General features: G+C 37.2%; 1 protein-coding gene across 4 annotated transcripts; it reads right to left on the reverse strand.

The window, feature by feature from the left end:
- Positions 1-1,217: 1,217 nt before the first annotated feature.
- LOC141901082 (uncharacterized) lies at positions 1,218-12,762 on the reverse strand. Of its 4 annotated transcripts, none has more exons than XM_074788158.1 (15): positions 12,184-12,762; positions 10,317-10,370; positions 10,023-10,109; positions 9,774-9,804; positions 9,610-9,665; positions 8,904-8,987; positions 8,729-8,812; positions 8,592-8,651; positions 7,948-8,259; positions 6,533-6,616; positions 6,375-6,446; positions 5,929-6,237; positions 5,289-5,372; positions 5,131-5,202; positions 1,218-4,857 (listed from the first exon to the last, which is right to left on the reverse strand). In XM_074788158.1, exons 1-15 carry the CDS (start codon positions 12,248-12,250, stop codon positions 4,574-4,576), a joined length of 1,740 nt encoding a protein of 579 aa, XP_074644259.1. In that variant the 5' UTR covers positions 12,251-12,762; the 3' UTR covers positions 1,218-4,573. The 4 variants fall into 4 exon arrangements, with proteins under 4 accessions (XP_074644259.1, XP_074644258.1, XP_074644262.1 ...); XM_074788157.1 differs by having other exon boundaries at positions 8,580-8,651; positions 12,184-12,760; XM_074788161.1 differs by lacking the exon at positions 12,184-12,762 and adding an exon at positions 11,220-11,630 and having other exon boundaries at positions 8,580-8,651.
- Between the last annotated feature and the right edge of the window lie 290 nt (positions 12,763-13,052).

A 13,052-nucleotide genomic window follows, 5' to 3' on the forward strand; every position in this document is an offset into this window, starting at 1 on the left:
TCTATTTTTCTTATTCGTTTTTAGCCCACTTGGTCCCAGCGGGCTATTTCGTTCATGCTTGCTCCGTTGCCCTTCCGTTAGTTCGTCCGTAGACAAAATCCAGTTATTTTGAGAATTCATTGGATTGTCTTGATATTCGGATTTGAAAGTCTTTTTACCCTAGACGTATCGGCCCCACTCCGCGCGGTGGCGCCATCGCGCGGGATTTACGCGAAGCAGCAAACACAAACATGGCCACGATAGGTAGAACACAATATCCGTGTTGACGCGATGAGGAGAGAATCCCACAATGATAATAAAAAGTCCGAAAATGAAACTTCGAGATAGTAGTTTATTTCAACGTTTCGACTATATCCTAATAGTCATTCCTGAAGATGACTATTAGGATATAGTCGAAACGTTGAAATAAACTACTATCTCGAAGTTTCATTTTCGGACTTTTTATTATCATTGTGGGATTCTCTCCTCACAAACATGGCCACTCTCTCAATTTTCAATAATGGAAATCGTGTGTGCATTTCAATTATTTCGGCTGTTAGGGTTTTAAGGTACAATATAAGTTGATGATGTGATATGGCGATGTTAATTAATGATAATTCCGCAGTGAAGCTAGTAACGAACGGTGCCGATTGAGTGTACAGCTGCCAAAAACACTGAAATGTGCGTGGTTGCGTAACTATTTGCAGTGAATTGCAGACGAAACATGAAGCCTTAACGGCCGTTTAAAAAAAAATTATACCAATCGCAATTGTAAAATAAAAATGAGATAGAACCTAAGTTAAAATTCTGGCCATTTCTAAAATGTTATTACTAATTTTTAGTCAGTGCCGAACGTTTAGTTTTCCAACAATAATGAGCGGTGGTAGGTAGTCATGCAATTCAAGTCATCATTTATTACACGTTACTTCCGTGTTGAAAATCTCGCGAGTCCTGGACCAAACCCCATTGAACAATGTGATCTGTGTGCTGGCCACAAATGCACACAGATCACACTACACTACCCATTACACACTCCAGTATCCACAGCTTTCATATATCCATCCAAATATTTAGAGTGTCTTTCTTCCTGGATACATCTTAAGCCCAAAATGTGACCTGGTCAGAACGAAGATGGCCGACTGAAGGCTATTTTTGTTCGACAAGATCAGCACTTCTTACACATTTTTGAAGTTTTCATTGAGTGAAGTTATGAAGACACTTTACTTAATCATCTATTCATCTATTCATTTATTTCAGAGATAAATTGCAACAATGTAAACAGTATGAAAGATAATACATAATGTTGTAATATAAAACTGGGATTTCAGAAAAAGCAAGGCTTGTATAAACTGAAACCCTGAAAAGGAATGCTAAATGTACAAAAAGTAGTAGTTGGCCGAAAGGGAACTACTATTCAAAATTAACTGCGATAAATACAGAGATATTTAGATACACCAGTATGTTTAATAAATATAGCAGCTTAAAGGGGAATGAATAAAGGAGGATAATCAATTAATAAGTAGATACATAGTGGCGTTTCATCTTTGATTTGAAAATATTCAAATTTTTACTGGTTTTTATTGATTGACTAATTTGATACCAAAGTTTGGGACCCTTTACTCTCAATGAAATTTTTTTAACATTAGTATAGTAATGACTCAAACGGAGATTAGTCCTCTATCTGGTGTGGTGATTATGAATTGATGCATTTAACTCAAAAAGATCAGCGAACGTGCGAGGTAGAAGGTTGTGTGAATGACATTACACAAACGTATCGTGATCATCATGTCTTTATACCCTAATGGCCTATTCGTATGAGAAAAATTGGATCATAGTCACGCAATTGGTGGCCTTGGCGTAATCAGTCTTCATTCGTAGAAAGAAAAAGGTTTTTTTAGGAATAATATCAACAATTTTAACTTATAGCCGTAATATTTGATACCACCCTCACGGGATTCGTCTCCTTAGGTGGAATCGGGGTTAAACAGTTTTGTGTTTCGACACAAGGGGAATTGAATATTGAATTACATACAATTTCTCTTGTTATTTTGGCATCTATGCATATTTTGTAACTACAATTAATTCCAAAGTTGTTGCTGCTCATGACACGTTGTATAATTGCGGTGAGATTCAAGGTCATTAGTCTTTGTATGTTATATGGTCACGAGGGGCGTTGAATAGCCGAATAACTGTAGTACTATCGGATCATATTGGTATTTGAGCATATTTTGTAACCCCAATCATTTGCACCAGGGGCGATGAATATTGAAGTTTCTGATAGTTGCCCATTTCAGACGACTTCCCTAGTGGGCGTGGCATCCCTAAACCCCTAGTTATACCCGTGTATATTTTCTTTTCACCCTTTTCTTCCCACTGTATTGAGAAACTGTTGCTTTGGAAAAGTAGGGCGTGCATGCGATACCCGTTGTATGGTGAATGATTGACACAATCTTTCGATAATCATTTATAATTCATTTTCTAAAAGATGACATGAATTACATGAAGTTGTCTAATCTTAAAGGGTCCAGTTCCACAGTTCTGAGTTAAGATTTAACTCTGAGTTAAATCATTGAAGATGAACTAACTTTAAGTCAGAGTTAACTCTAACCCACAAGTGTGGAACTGGGTCAAGAAGTTTATTTTTATCTTAAGATGAGTCAACTTCATGCAAAACTAGATCTAGTTAATCAACTCAGTTTTTACATCTCATCTTAATTTCTTATTTCGATACATTACGAGCCGATGTTGCATTGAGGAAGAAGATTTCTCTTAACTCTCATCTTGACTTTCATACAATTTCTGATTCTTTTTTCTTTCAAGTTTTTGTTGTACATTTCATTCTGGTTCGATGCAATTTGTTTAATACGGTATTAAACATGTTTATGAGCTTTCTACACGTACACATTTCAGTGTAAGTCTAGTTCTTACATTTTTACTACTGCTCCTGGGGTCATTTTCTATTCTGGAATACTTTTTTTAAATTTCATCACAATCTTGATTATATACATGAACACTAACTGTACTATTTGTTTATTTTCATTCCGTGTTTCATTACGCATGACTATGTTATACTTTCAACCAACTGCATTTTATATTGCTGGTGCTTTTCTTTCAAATAAATATGTTTCGTTTATTTTCATACTTTCGTTTTTAGCCCACTTGGGACTTTAGTCCCAGCGGGCTATTGCGTTCACTTTTCGTCCGTCGTCCGTCCGTTCGTCCGTCCGAACGTAGACGGAATCCAGTTATTTTGGGAAGTTTTGAAGACTCTTCAAGGTAATGTCTTGATATTTGGTTCATAAAAGTATCTACCCTAGACACATCTTCAGCCCAAAAACTGGCCCTATCAGGTTCAAGATGGCCGACTGGCAGCCATTGTTGTTCGCCAAAATCAGCACTTTTTACACATTTTTGAACTTTTTGAGGGAAATTTTAAAGACGCTTAAATCAATTACCTTGATCTTTCGTATATATTTGAATCCCCCAAGGGCCCATCAATTGGGTCGATTGGACTCAAGATGGCCGTCCTATGACCTTTTTAGTGCTCAAAAATGTAAATTTTGGCCCGAATTCTGAGTCCTGTAGTTTCCTACTGGTTTGCCATTTCTCATTGCAATTTTTGATGAGTATTCTTTGAAAATGGATCTTTTATACCCGAGAGAGGTGTTTTTGATCAGACAATTATGACGCAATTGGCGGCCATCTTGGTGTCATCAGTACTCATTCGTAGGTGGAAAAAGGTTTTCCCAAATTATATTGATTCTTAAGCATATTTCGTTACCACAATCAATTGCAAAGTTGTAGCTCATGACATGTTCTATGATTGTGATGAGTTTCAAGCCCATCGGTTTTTGTATATGGCCACCAGGGGTCGTTGAACAATACAATAACTTAGTATTTCTACATTATATTCGTATCTATGCATATTTTGCTACCATAATCAATTGGAGAGTTGTAGCTTATGACATGGTCTATGATTGTGATATGTTTCAAGGACATAAATTGTTCTATATGGTGACTAGGGTGCGTTGAATGGGCGTTACCATGATCAATTGCAAAGTTGTAGCTCATGACATGTTCTATAATGATGGTGAGTGTCAATGTCATTGGGCTTCGCATATGGTCACCAGGGGGCGTTGAATAGTAGAATAACTTGGTACTTCCATATCATATTGGTACTTAGGCATATTTTTTTACCACAATCAATTACAAAATTGTAGCTGCTGACATGTGCTATGATTGTGGTGAGTTTCAAGGTCATTAGATTTTTTCAAGGTCATTGAATGGGGCATTGAAGCATTGGAATATTGAAATTGTTAGATTGTTGAGCATCGACCTTGAATCCGGGCCTTGAATCAGGATTTTTTCCCACTTCTTTACCGAAATGTTCACTTGCCACAGTAACAAGAGTTGCGACCGTGAGACAAAACATTAAAATGTGAGGTTTCATTTGGGCTCTTGTAAATATTTCTATTCATAATTCTACGATTATATGCAATTCCTTTCTTTAAGTCAAAAATCGCCACCATCTTTATTGACGACTACATAACTGGTCAATGAATAAAGCGATGCATATCTTTTTTTTCTTGGTTCATTATGCGCATATTTTTCGGTCATTAATTTGACCACTTGTTACATACAGGTCATTCTCAATGACCACGCGATTTGCGTTTGACAATGAAATATCACCAGATCCATCTTTAGAATCGAGAGCTTCATTGAATAGTCCTCTAACCGCTGAATCTCTGGTAGCTGTTTGCTTTGCTATTTCCATCAGGTCATCGTCATTCACTTCGTAATACGGACTTTCTGACTCTTGTTCCAAACGATCGACTTCTAACTGGTAGTGGTCAAAATCTGTGTCGTTCAACGTGTTTTCTACGAGGTGTTCATCGAATTTGAATAAAAAATCAGTAAATCAGTAAGTGGGTTTGAAATTAGAAATCACAAATACAGCGCGAGGTATGTTTCGAGATATCGAAACGTTAAATTTGAATCCGGATATTCCACAAAACGGTTGTAGCTGTAAAAATGTTGAAGATACGAATTGTTGTGATATGTTTGGAGACACGTAACAATGTATATCATCGCAATCCAAACTTAATAAAAAACAGATTTGATTTATTTTCGATTAAATGAAATTTCTCTTACCGCGCCCTAGATTTGGTGATTCGTTTTTGTCCCCTTTCTTTTTCTTGTCGACTAGTGCATAAATCGTTGGTGCTGAAATTTGAAATGGATCTCAGTTTAGTGACCATTCGGTTCGTAATCTACGTTTAATTGAAATATAAATGGACAGCCATATTTACCTGGCTCCGTTGATAATGTGGCGCTGCCAACATGCGTTTCCATCAGCTCCGGGTCTCCAGAAATCGTGCATTGATCTTCATTCGCTAAAAGGAAGGAAACTCCTGACACCTTACTTTTTCGAAAGACAATACAGTCGTACATTATTTGATTGTACGCAATTAAGGAGTTATAAGAGATATAAAATCAAATTTTCCTAGGAACCTGATGACATCGCTACACTCAGCCACGGCACGAAACCTGCCACTATAGGCCGAGTGCGCAGCTTAGATGATGTCATTGTTAGCCAATATAATATCCCGGTTTATTTTAGTACGGGTTTTCCATATTTATAGTTTATCCGTGAAATTTGGTGCGGCGGGCAATCATCGCACTGTACCTGCGCACCTGGTTAAGTGTGGCAGGGTTTCGTACCGTGGCAAGTCTCGATGCCGGGGATGATGGAAAAAGGATGGAATATCATTAAGCTGATAGACGTATCAATACTTTGTGTAGAGCGGAAACATTTCAGTCATTGAAAGATTGGGCAATAAATAGATTTGTCAGGTACTTCATAGATCTCCAGGCTTCTGGAAACACTTTTAGGGAGTAGGGCGCACATGTATTACGTTCAATGCACATCTGAAGTATCGATTAAATTACCAGTATGAGTGGTGTAGTAGTCGTAATTAAGTTGACCGCTTGTTACATATAGGTAATTGTCAATGACCACACGATTTCCGTTTGACGGTGAAAAGTAATCAGATTCGTCTTTAGAATCGAAAGCTGCATTGATTTGTCCGCTATCCGGCTTTCTAACGGTTGAATCTTGGTTTTCTGTTTTCCTTGCTATTTCCATCAGGTCATCGTCATTCACTTCGTAATACGGACTTTCTGACTCTTGGTCCAAAGGATCGAGTTCCAACTGGTAGTGGTCAAAGTGGTCAAAATCTGTGTCGTTCAATGTGTTTTCTACAAGGTGTTTATCGAATTTAAATAGAATCAGTAAATCAGTCAATGGAAAAGTTTGAAAATAGGAATTATTGTGAAACGCTTAGAGAGACGTATCACAATCAAAATGCAATTTTGATTAATGAAATTTCCCTTACCGCGCCCCAGATTTGGTAATTCGTTTTTGTCCACTTTCTTTTTCATGTCGACTTGTGCATAAATGGGTGGTGCTGAAATTTGAAATGCATCTCAGTTTAATGATCACTCTGTCCATAATCTGTGTTGGATTGCAATATAAATCGACTGTTATATTTACCTGACTCTGCTGATAATGCAGGGCTGCCAGCATGTGTTTCTATCAGATCCTGGTTTCCAGAGATCGCGCATTGATCTTCATTCGCTGAAATAAAGACAGCTCCAAGCCAAGTTTTCCGAAGGAAATAATCGATGATTGGAAACGCCAACAAATCGATCACTGCTAATCGATTCTGAGCAAATACCAAAACTCATATCATATCAAATAGTCTCAAATAATCTTCATAAAAGAAGGATTTCGATAGAAATTGTGACAACGAGACCGTTTATTCCGAGGCATAAATTATACGGGCGATTTTTTGGTGATTATTCATGAAAATTCGGTATTTTATCGTTAGATGATTCATGCATGAATATTATTGAACTGTTTAAGCACGGGATAATAGTAATGTAGGGCAAGTTTTAAACATTTGAAAATTAAGTGTAAAAACAGAAGACTGATCATAGTAAGATATGCAAAATAGTGATAACGGGTTTTCTATAGTATAGTTTTTTACAATGCAGTTTCGAACGAAATTTGCTGAACGGTATGTAGATACATGTACCTGGTATGTGCCTTCATTGCAAGCTTTATGATTTCATACAATAGGGAAGTTTTCAGGTACCAGGTGCCATTTTGAGGCGGTCCAAGAGGTCCCGCTGCCACATTGTTGGACAGATTCTAATTTTTTTTTCTTTACACTTAAACCTTCAGCGCGATTAAGTGTCAAAAATTTAAGTTACGTATCGTTAGAAAGGTGACAATTTCTTATTTTCTGATGGTGTTTATTTTCTTGGTTGCAACAAGCGGACACAGTAACAGCTTAAAAACGATTCGTCCCTTAAGAAGGCGCCTCAGAAAAATTGGTAATTCTGTGTCATTGCTGTAACTTTTACTTGTTTTGAGATACAATGTCGAATTTTTCTCTGAAGATAAAGTTTCATTTTAGGATTTGGTTGATTTTGCATTCGTATAAACATCTTCATAGAAACGCGCGTGGCCACCGGGTGAGTTTAGTGCAGAGAGCGCGCGAGTGGTTTACTGTCGAAGGCATCTGCACACTTTTTTCTTGTAGCGAAAAACGTTGAGGATTCATTGACAGAGATTTTCCTTTGCAAAGATGCTAGATACTTTAATTTAGAAGAGATGTTGAATATCAAACCAGTCCTTATGTTTTCCCTTGAGGGGGTTCTTTTGTTTCCAGAGGGAACGGAACATTTTATCCCTGCAATGGAGGCAGAATTGAAAGTACAACATTAAGCTGGTGGAGATACGTATCGACACTGTGTGGAATGGATACGTCCTACAGGTCATTGAAAGACCGGGCACTATGAATGGATTGGTCAGAGCTCCCATTAGATTTCAATTACATCTCAATGTTTCCTGATAAACTTTAGGGAGGGTACATGCATAACGGCATAACTGAAGTAAATTACCAGCATGAGTACTGCAGTTTCGGTCATTGAGTTGACCAATTTTTGCATACAGTTCATTTTCAATGACCACGCGATTTCCGTTCGACAGTAAATAGTCATCTGCAGTTTCGCCTTTAGAATCGAAAGCTTCGTTGATTAGTCCGCTATCCGGGTTTCTAACCGCTGAATCTCGGTTATCTGTTAGCTTCCTTATTTCCATCAGGTCATCATCATTCACTTCGTAATATGGACTTTCCGACTCTCCGTCTAAAGGATCGAGCTCTAACTGGTAGTGGTCAAAATGGCCAAAATCCTTTTCGTTCAACGTGCTTTCTACAAAATTGTATAATTAGTTTATCGGATTTGAATAAAAGGAGGAAATTCGAAAATGGGTTTTCGAAAGTAGCAATCTCTTAAACAAAAATACAGCGGGGGTATTTTTTGAGATTTCGAAACTTAAAATTTGAATCAGGATTTTCCATAAAACAGCTTTAGCTGTAATAAATCTTGAACGCACGAATTTTTGTGATGCGTTTGGAGACAAAACGCATTTTTTTATCTAACCAAATTTTTCTTAACAGACCGCGTTTAGAGACACATAACACAATCAAAAATTGATTAAAATAGCACTTTTGAAAAAGCACTTCCCTAACCGGTTACTATACTTGGTAATACATTTGTGTCCCCTTTCTTTTTCTTGTCGACTGATGCGTAAATCGGTGGTGCTGAAATTTGAAATGAGTCGCGTATAATCGTTCTGCTTTTGGAAATAGCCGCAACTCAAATCGGCTGTTGTATTCACCTGGCTCTGCTGATAATGTTGAAGTACCAACGTACGTTTGTATCAGATCCGGATCTCCTGAAATCGCGTATGGATCTTCATCACCTAGACAATATGAAACGAATAATAGGTATATGTAAACTGAGCATATCACGTAGGTTGATGTGAAGTTCTATATGAGAAATCGACATTCTACCTTCCTCGGTTGTTTCGGCCAAAGTATTCTGAATGCGTGAGCTGTTAGTTTTCGTTGGGTTTTCAGGGTCATCGTCGATACTATCTAAAATAATTCAACACGCGCAACATGTAATGTAGAAATCTAGCCGGATCTGGATTTGACATTACTTTTACCTATGCTGTCAGAAAGTTGTGTTTCCCCTTTACAAGCCCTACCAACATCGATGTTTCATCGCTCGTTTAGTTAATAGACCTTTTTCGTTGAGTTTTACCACTGGACACACTTGTTTGAACTGAATGGTCAGTCATTTTGAATTTTTTCAAGCTAGTCTTAAGTCAGTCTTAAGTTGGTCTTAACTGAGATTAGTGCTAAGACCTGTCTCTGCAACAGGTAGAATAGACCAACTTAGTTAAGACCAAAATAAATGGCTAAGACCAACTATTGACTTAAGTTGGTCTTCATTTTAAGTCACGACTGTGCAACTGGGCCCAGGAGATAACTCGATTGACTACATGAATTGGGTTGATGATAAAAAAGGTTAAGATTATAGATTATGGAAATCAAACGCCTGCATATTAGGCACTTGAATCCCGTACCACTGTAATGCCACCTCTGAAGCTATACAAAATATCGAAAAGCGTACGAAACAAAAATGAATATTATCAAGCCTGGCTTTATGTCTGAATACTTTCTGAGCAAAGAATCATCTATGGGTTTGTTTTACCGTTTCTTCGATCCAGATCGGCATTGTCGTCTGGGTCATATCGTTGTGAGTTGTTTCTAAATTGAAAAATATTTATGACCTTTTTAAAAGATAAATCACCAAAATTGTCAGCTCATATCTTTAAGGTGAGCCGTTATGATTGAGGTTAAAGAAAATCCTCTCACACATTTTTCTTTTCTCTACATGTTATCAATCCTGAAATGGAAAGAAACGATTGTTCTATTATAACTATTACATAAGGTCTTGTGTGACAGATTTACTGTCGTGCACGGAATATGAAAACGTTTTCGAAGCTTTTCACAGTTAGTATCCACAAGGAGGTTTTCGTTAAGACTATTACGCAAGAATATCAAACTACGACCTATTCGCTAAATGCAGTTTGATTAATGTAAAAGGCATTCAGAAAATCTTACCTCGCCTTCCGATATATATAGTCACGCCTATGATAATAAAGATAACCACAAGCCCAGTCACGATCCCGACAATCAACGCCATTTTGTCTACAAAATGGAACAAATGTTGCGACTGACAAAAACTTCTCAAACACACTTGCCGAAATCATCAACGTGAGATTACGATCGCGTAAATCGGTTATAGACAATGATATACAAATATGAGCTTGGTTCATCAGGTTTGTTTGTAGAAAAGTCCGATATTTAGTGGATGAACGGACATTGGAAAATATTTACTTAACAATATATACCAACCTGTTGTTTGCGATGGAGGTGGAGCGGTGGCATGTGTTTCCGGTAATGCATTTACTGGAACCGAATTGAAATGTGTTAAGAAAAATTGCAGTGTATGTTAAGATATTATGCAGGAGTATGTAGATAAATTTTCATGTATTTACTCCTTTGTTTTTGTCCTAGAAAAATAATGTATAATTAAAAGAGCAATTAAGAAATAATCTAATCTAATCTAATAACAGACGTCGTAGTTTTCGCGCATTCTCAACAGACGAATCCACGCAAGGTCCTGGAAGAAACGACTAAACCATATCAAAGGTCAGATCTGTGCGGAATGCTTCATTGGAACTTGAAAAAAATATTGACAGTTTCCGTATTTTTCAAAACGAACATTCTAAAACTTTTCAAATCATTCTTTTACATGGACGTACTAACGTTTACTCACCTATTGATAGCTTTACAGATTTTGTCAAATAAGAGCCGTCCATTTTAAACGACTCTACATTTAAGAGCCGTATAGTTATCTGATAGACCTTTTTATTCAATTCGATTCGATGTTGCAGGGATAGGTTGTCAGTTGCATATGATGGTTTAGAATGTAGGTAAAAATCCTCCCGGTAAAAATCCCAGACGATAAAAGTCCCCCCAGGTAAAAATCGCCCCGCTAAAAATAAAGGATTTTTACCGGGGGGATATTAACCGAGGGGATTTTTGACCTGTTACCGATGGTTTAACTTTGGTTTTGCCCACCATCGCAACTGACTTTTCGGGTAACCAGCCGGAGATATCTCGCATACATAAATAGTTCCACCGTCTATCGACAGCATGAGAACTGCCTTTTCGGGTTTGACTAATAATATGAATGATAAGATACCATTTCAGTTTTTGCTAAGTTAAAAGTTGAGTCTCATTTGCTATACGAACCTTATGGACAAACCTTTTATTTGAAGTCGAATAGAACACGCTTGACTCAGGGGTCTATTACCGCTGGGAGGAGAAGCTTGGCACACGCAGTAGTACGTTGCAGCTTCCCCCAGTGTATACGTAATCTTGAATAAAGCATAACGTTAGTGGAATTCATGTCGCGAACGTGCAATGATATTTTCGTTCAAGTACAATTATAGTGTATGCTAACGTTGAACTCAACTCGTAATGGCTTTCAAAGTCAAAACATTCGGCTACTTATACTCTCTAACGTACACATACGTAATCGATTAAATAAGGGGAAAGATTAGACAGCGTATTCTTGTTTTGTCGGTGAAATATCAAGTCAACGCAGGTGATAAAAAGTGACATCATCTACGATCACAAAAATCTAATGATAATGCAAGAATGTATGGGTAGCATCGACAACAAAAGAGTGATGTTTGCAGTTTTCTTGGGTGTATGAAAGCCTCTGCCTAGTGTAAGAGGCCACCATTACAGCCATTACGGAATAGCATACCATTAAAAGAGGGATACCGTATTAATGACGTGATATTCCAGCTTAATATATACTAACAATTGAAACCATGTTCTAGTAAATGAAAATTAAAAAGTATTATCGCATTGTTGCAAATTTAGAAATGAATTTTACTAGAAATGAAAACTAGAGATTCACATGGTTTGAATAGTACAAAACCTGTCTAAATCCATCTATGGACCAATGAAACGTGATAAAACATGCATCACAAATAGTTTTTAAAAAAGAGAAAAAAAATGACCAAACGAAACCCGCGGACAAAAGTACCCTAACAAAAAGGCGGCTAGCAACTATAAGATAGTTCATTGTCTAATCATTTAAGAAAATAGTACATGGATGTAGCTAGCATAAGTTTGTTATGAGGTAAGCCTGTCTTGATTTGAAAACCCGCTTTTATACAACATCTCTTAGTGAAATCAAAATTACCTTCAGTCGCTGTACATGCGTAGCAATGAATTAACACAAGCAAAACACAAGTCCGAAATCCTGACATTTTTCTCGTATATTCTCTGAGAATCCGGTAAGATTTTTTAGGCGCTGAACGTTTACGTATTGTATATTTACGAAATATTGTATACACAAGAATACACCTTCCGAAGAATGCATCAAAACTTCCACACGTCGTACTTAACACATTGTATCTTACATCAACCTTATAGTCCAATGACACTCACATATCCAGTGTTTTTTAACGTATATTGATTTTCTTCTGATAAACGGAAACGGTTATTTCTAAGAATAATAAATTCCGTACTTTCACCGTCATATCCACAAAAGTTTTGCATTTGCTCGTATAGTTTGAGTGTACACTAAAATAAAACTGTGATTCAAGACAATCTGGTTATATGCTCGTGTGTTTACCGAGCCATTGTTTTCCTTGTCTGGATATAGATTTATCAAAAACGGAATTTCCCGAAGTCGACAATTCTATTGAAACCAGGAACTCTCCTGCAAAACATTTAGGCGTGTATGCGGAAGCTTTTCGAGTTGTTTCTTGAGAACACTCAATTCGAAATGATATTCATTTATCGTATGCATAAAAACGCTTACTGGGACCTTCTTTCTAGCAGCCTTAGAGTTTAAATGCTTCTGCAAATCGCAATTCAATTTTTTCATTAAGCGCTTCTCTGAGGTGGCTGCGCATCGATTGCATGATTCTGTGACGCTTGCCAGTAGTTTGGAGGAAATAGGTTTGTCATTGCACCACCAAACCTTGATTTGTTGCCAAACTCTCCGAATCAGTCACCGTTTATAGATGCACCATTTCTATTTCATATGTTTTGTTCGAGATGTTT

The sequence above is a fragment of the Tubulanus polymorphus genome, chromosome 3 (assembly GCF_964204645.1).
Source record: "Tubulanus polymorphus chromosome 3, tnTubPoly1.2, whole genome shotgun sequence".
Lineage (NCBI taxonomy): Eukaryota > Metazoa > Nemertea > Palaeonemertea > Tubulaniformes > Tubulanidae > Tubulanus > Tubulanus polymorphus.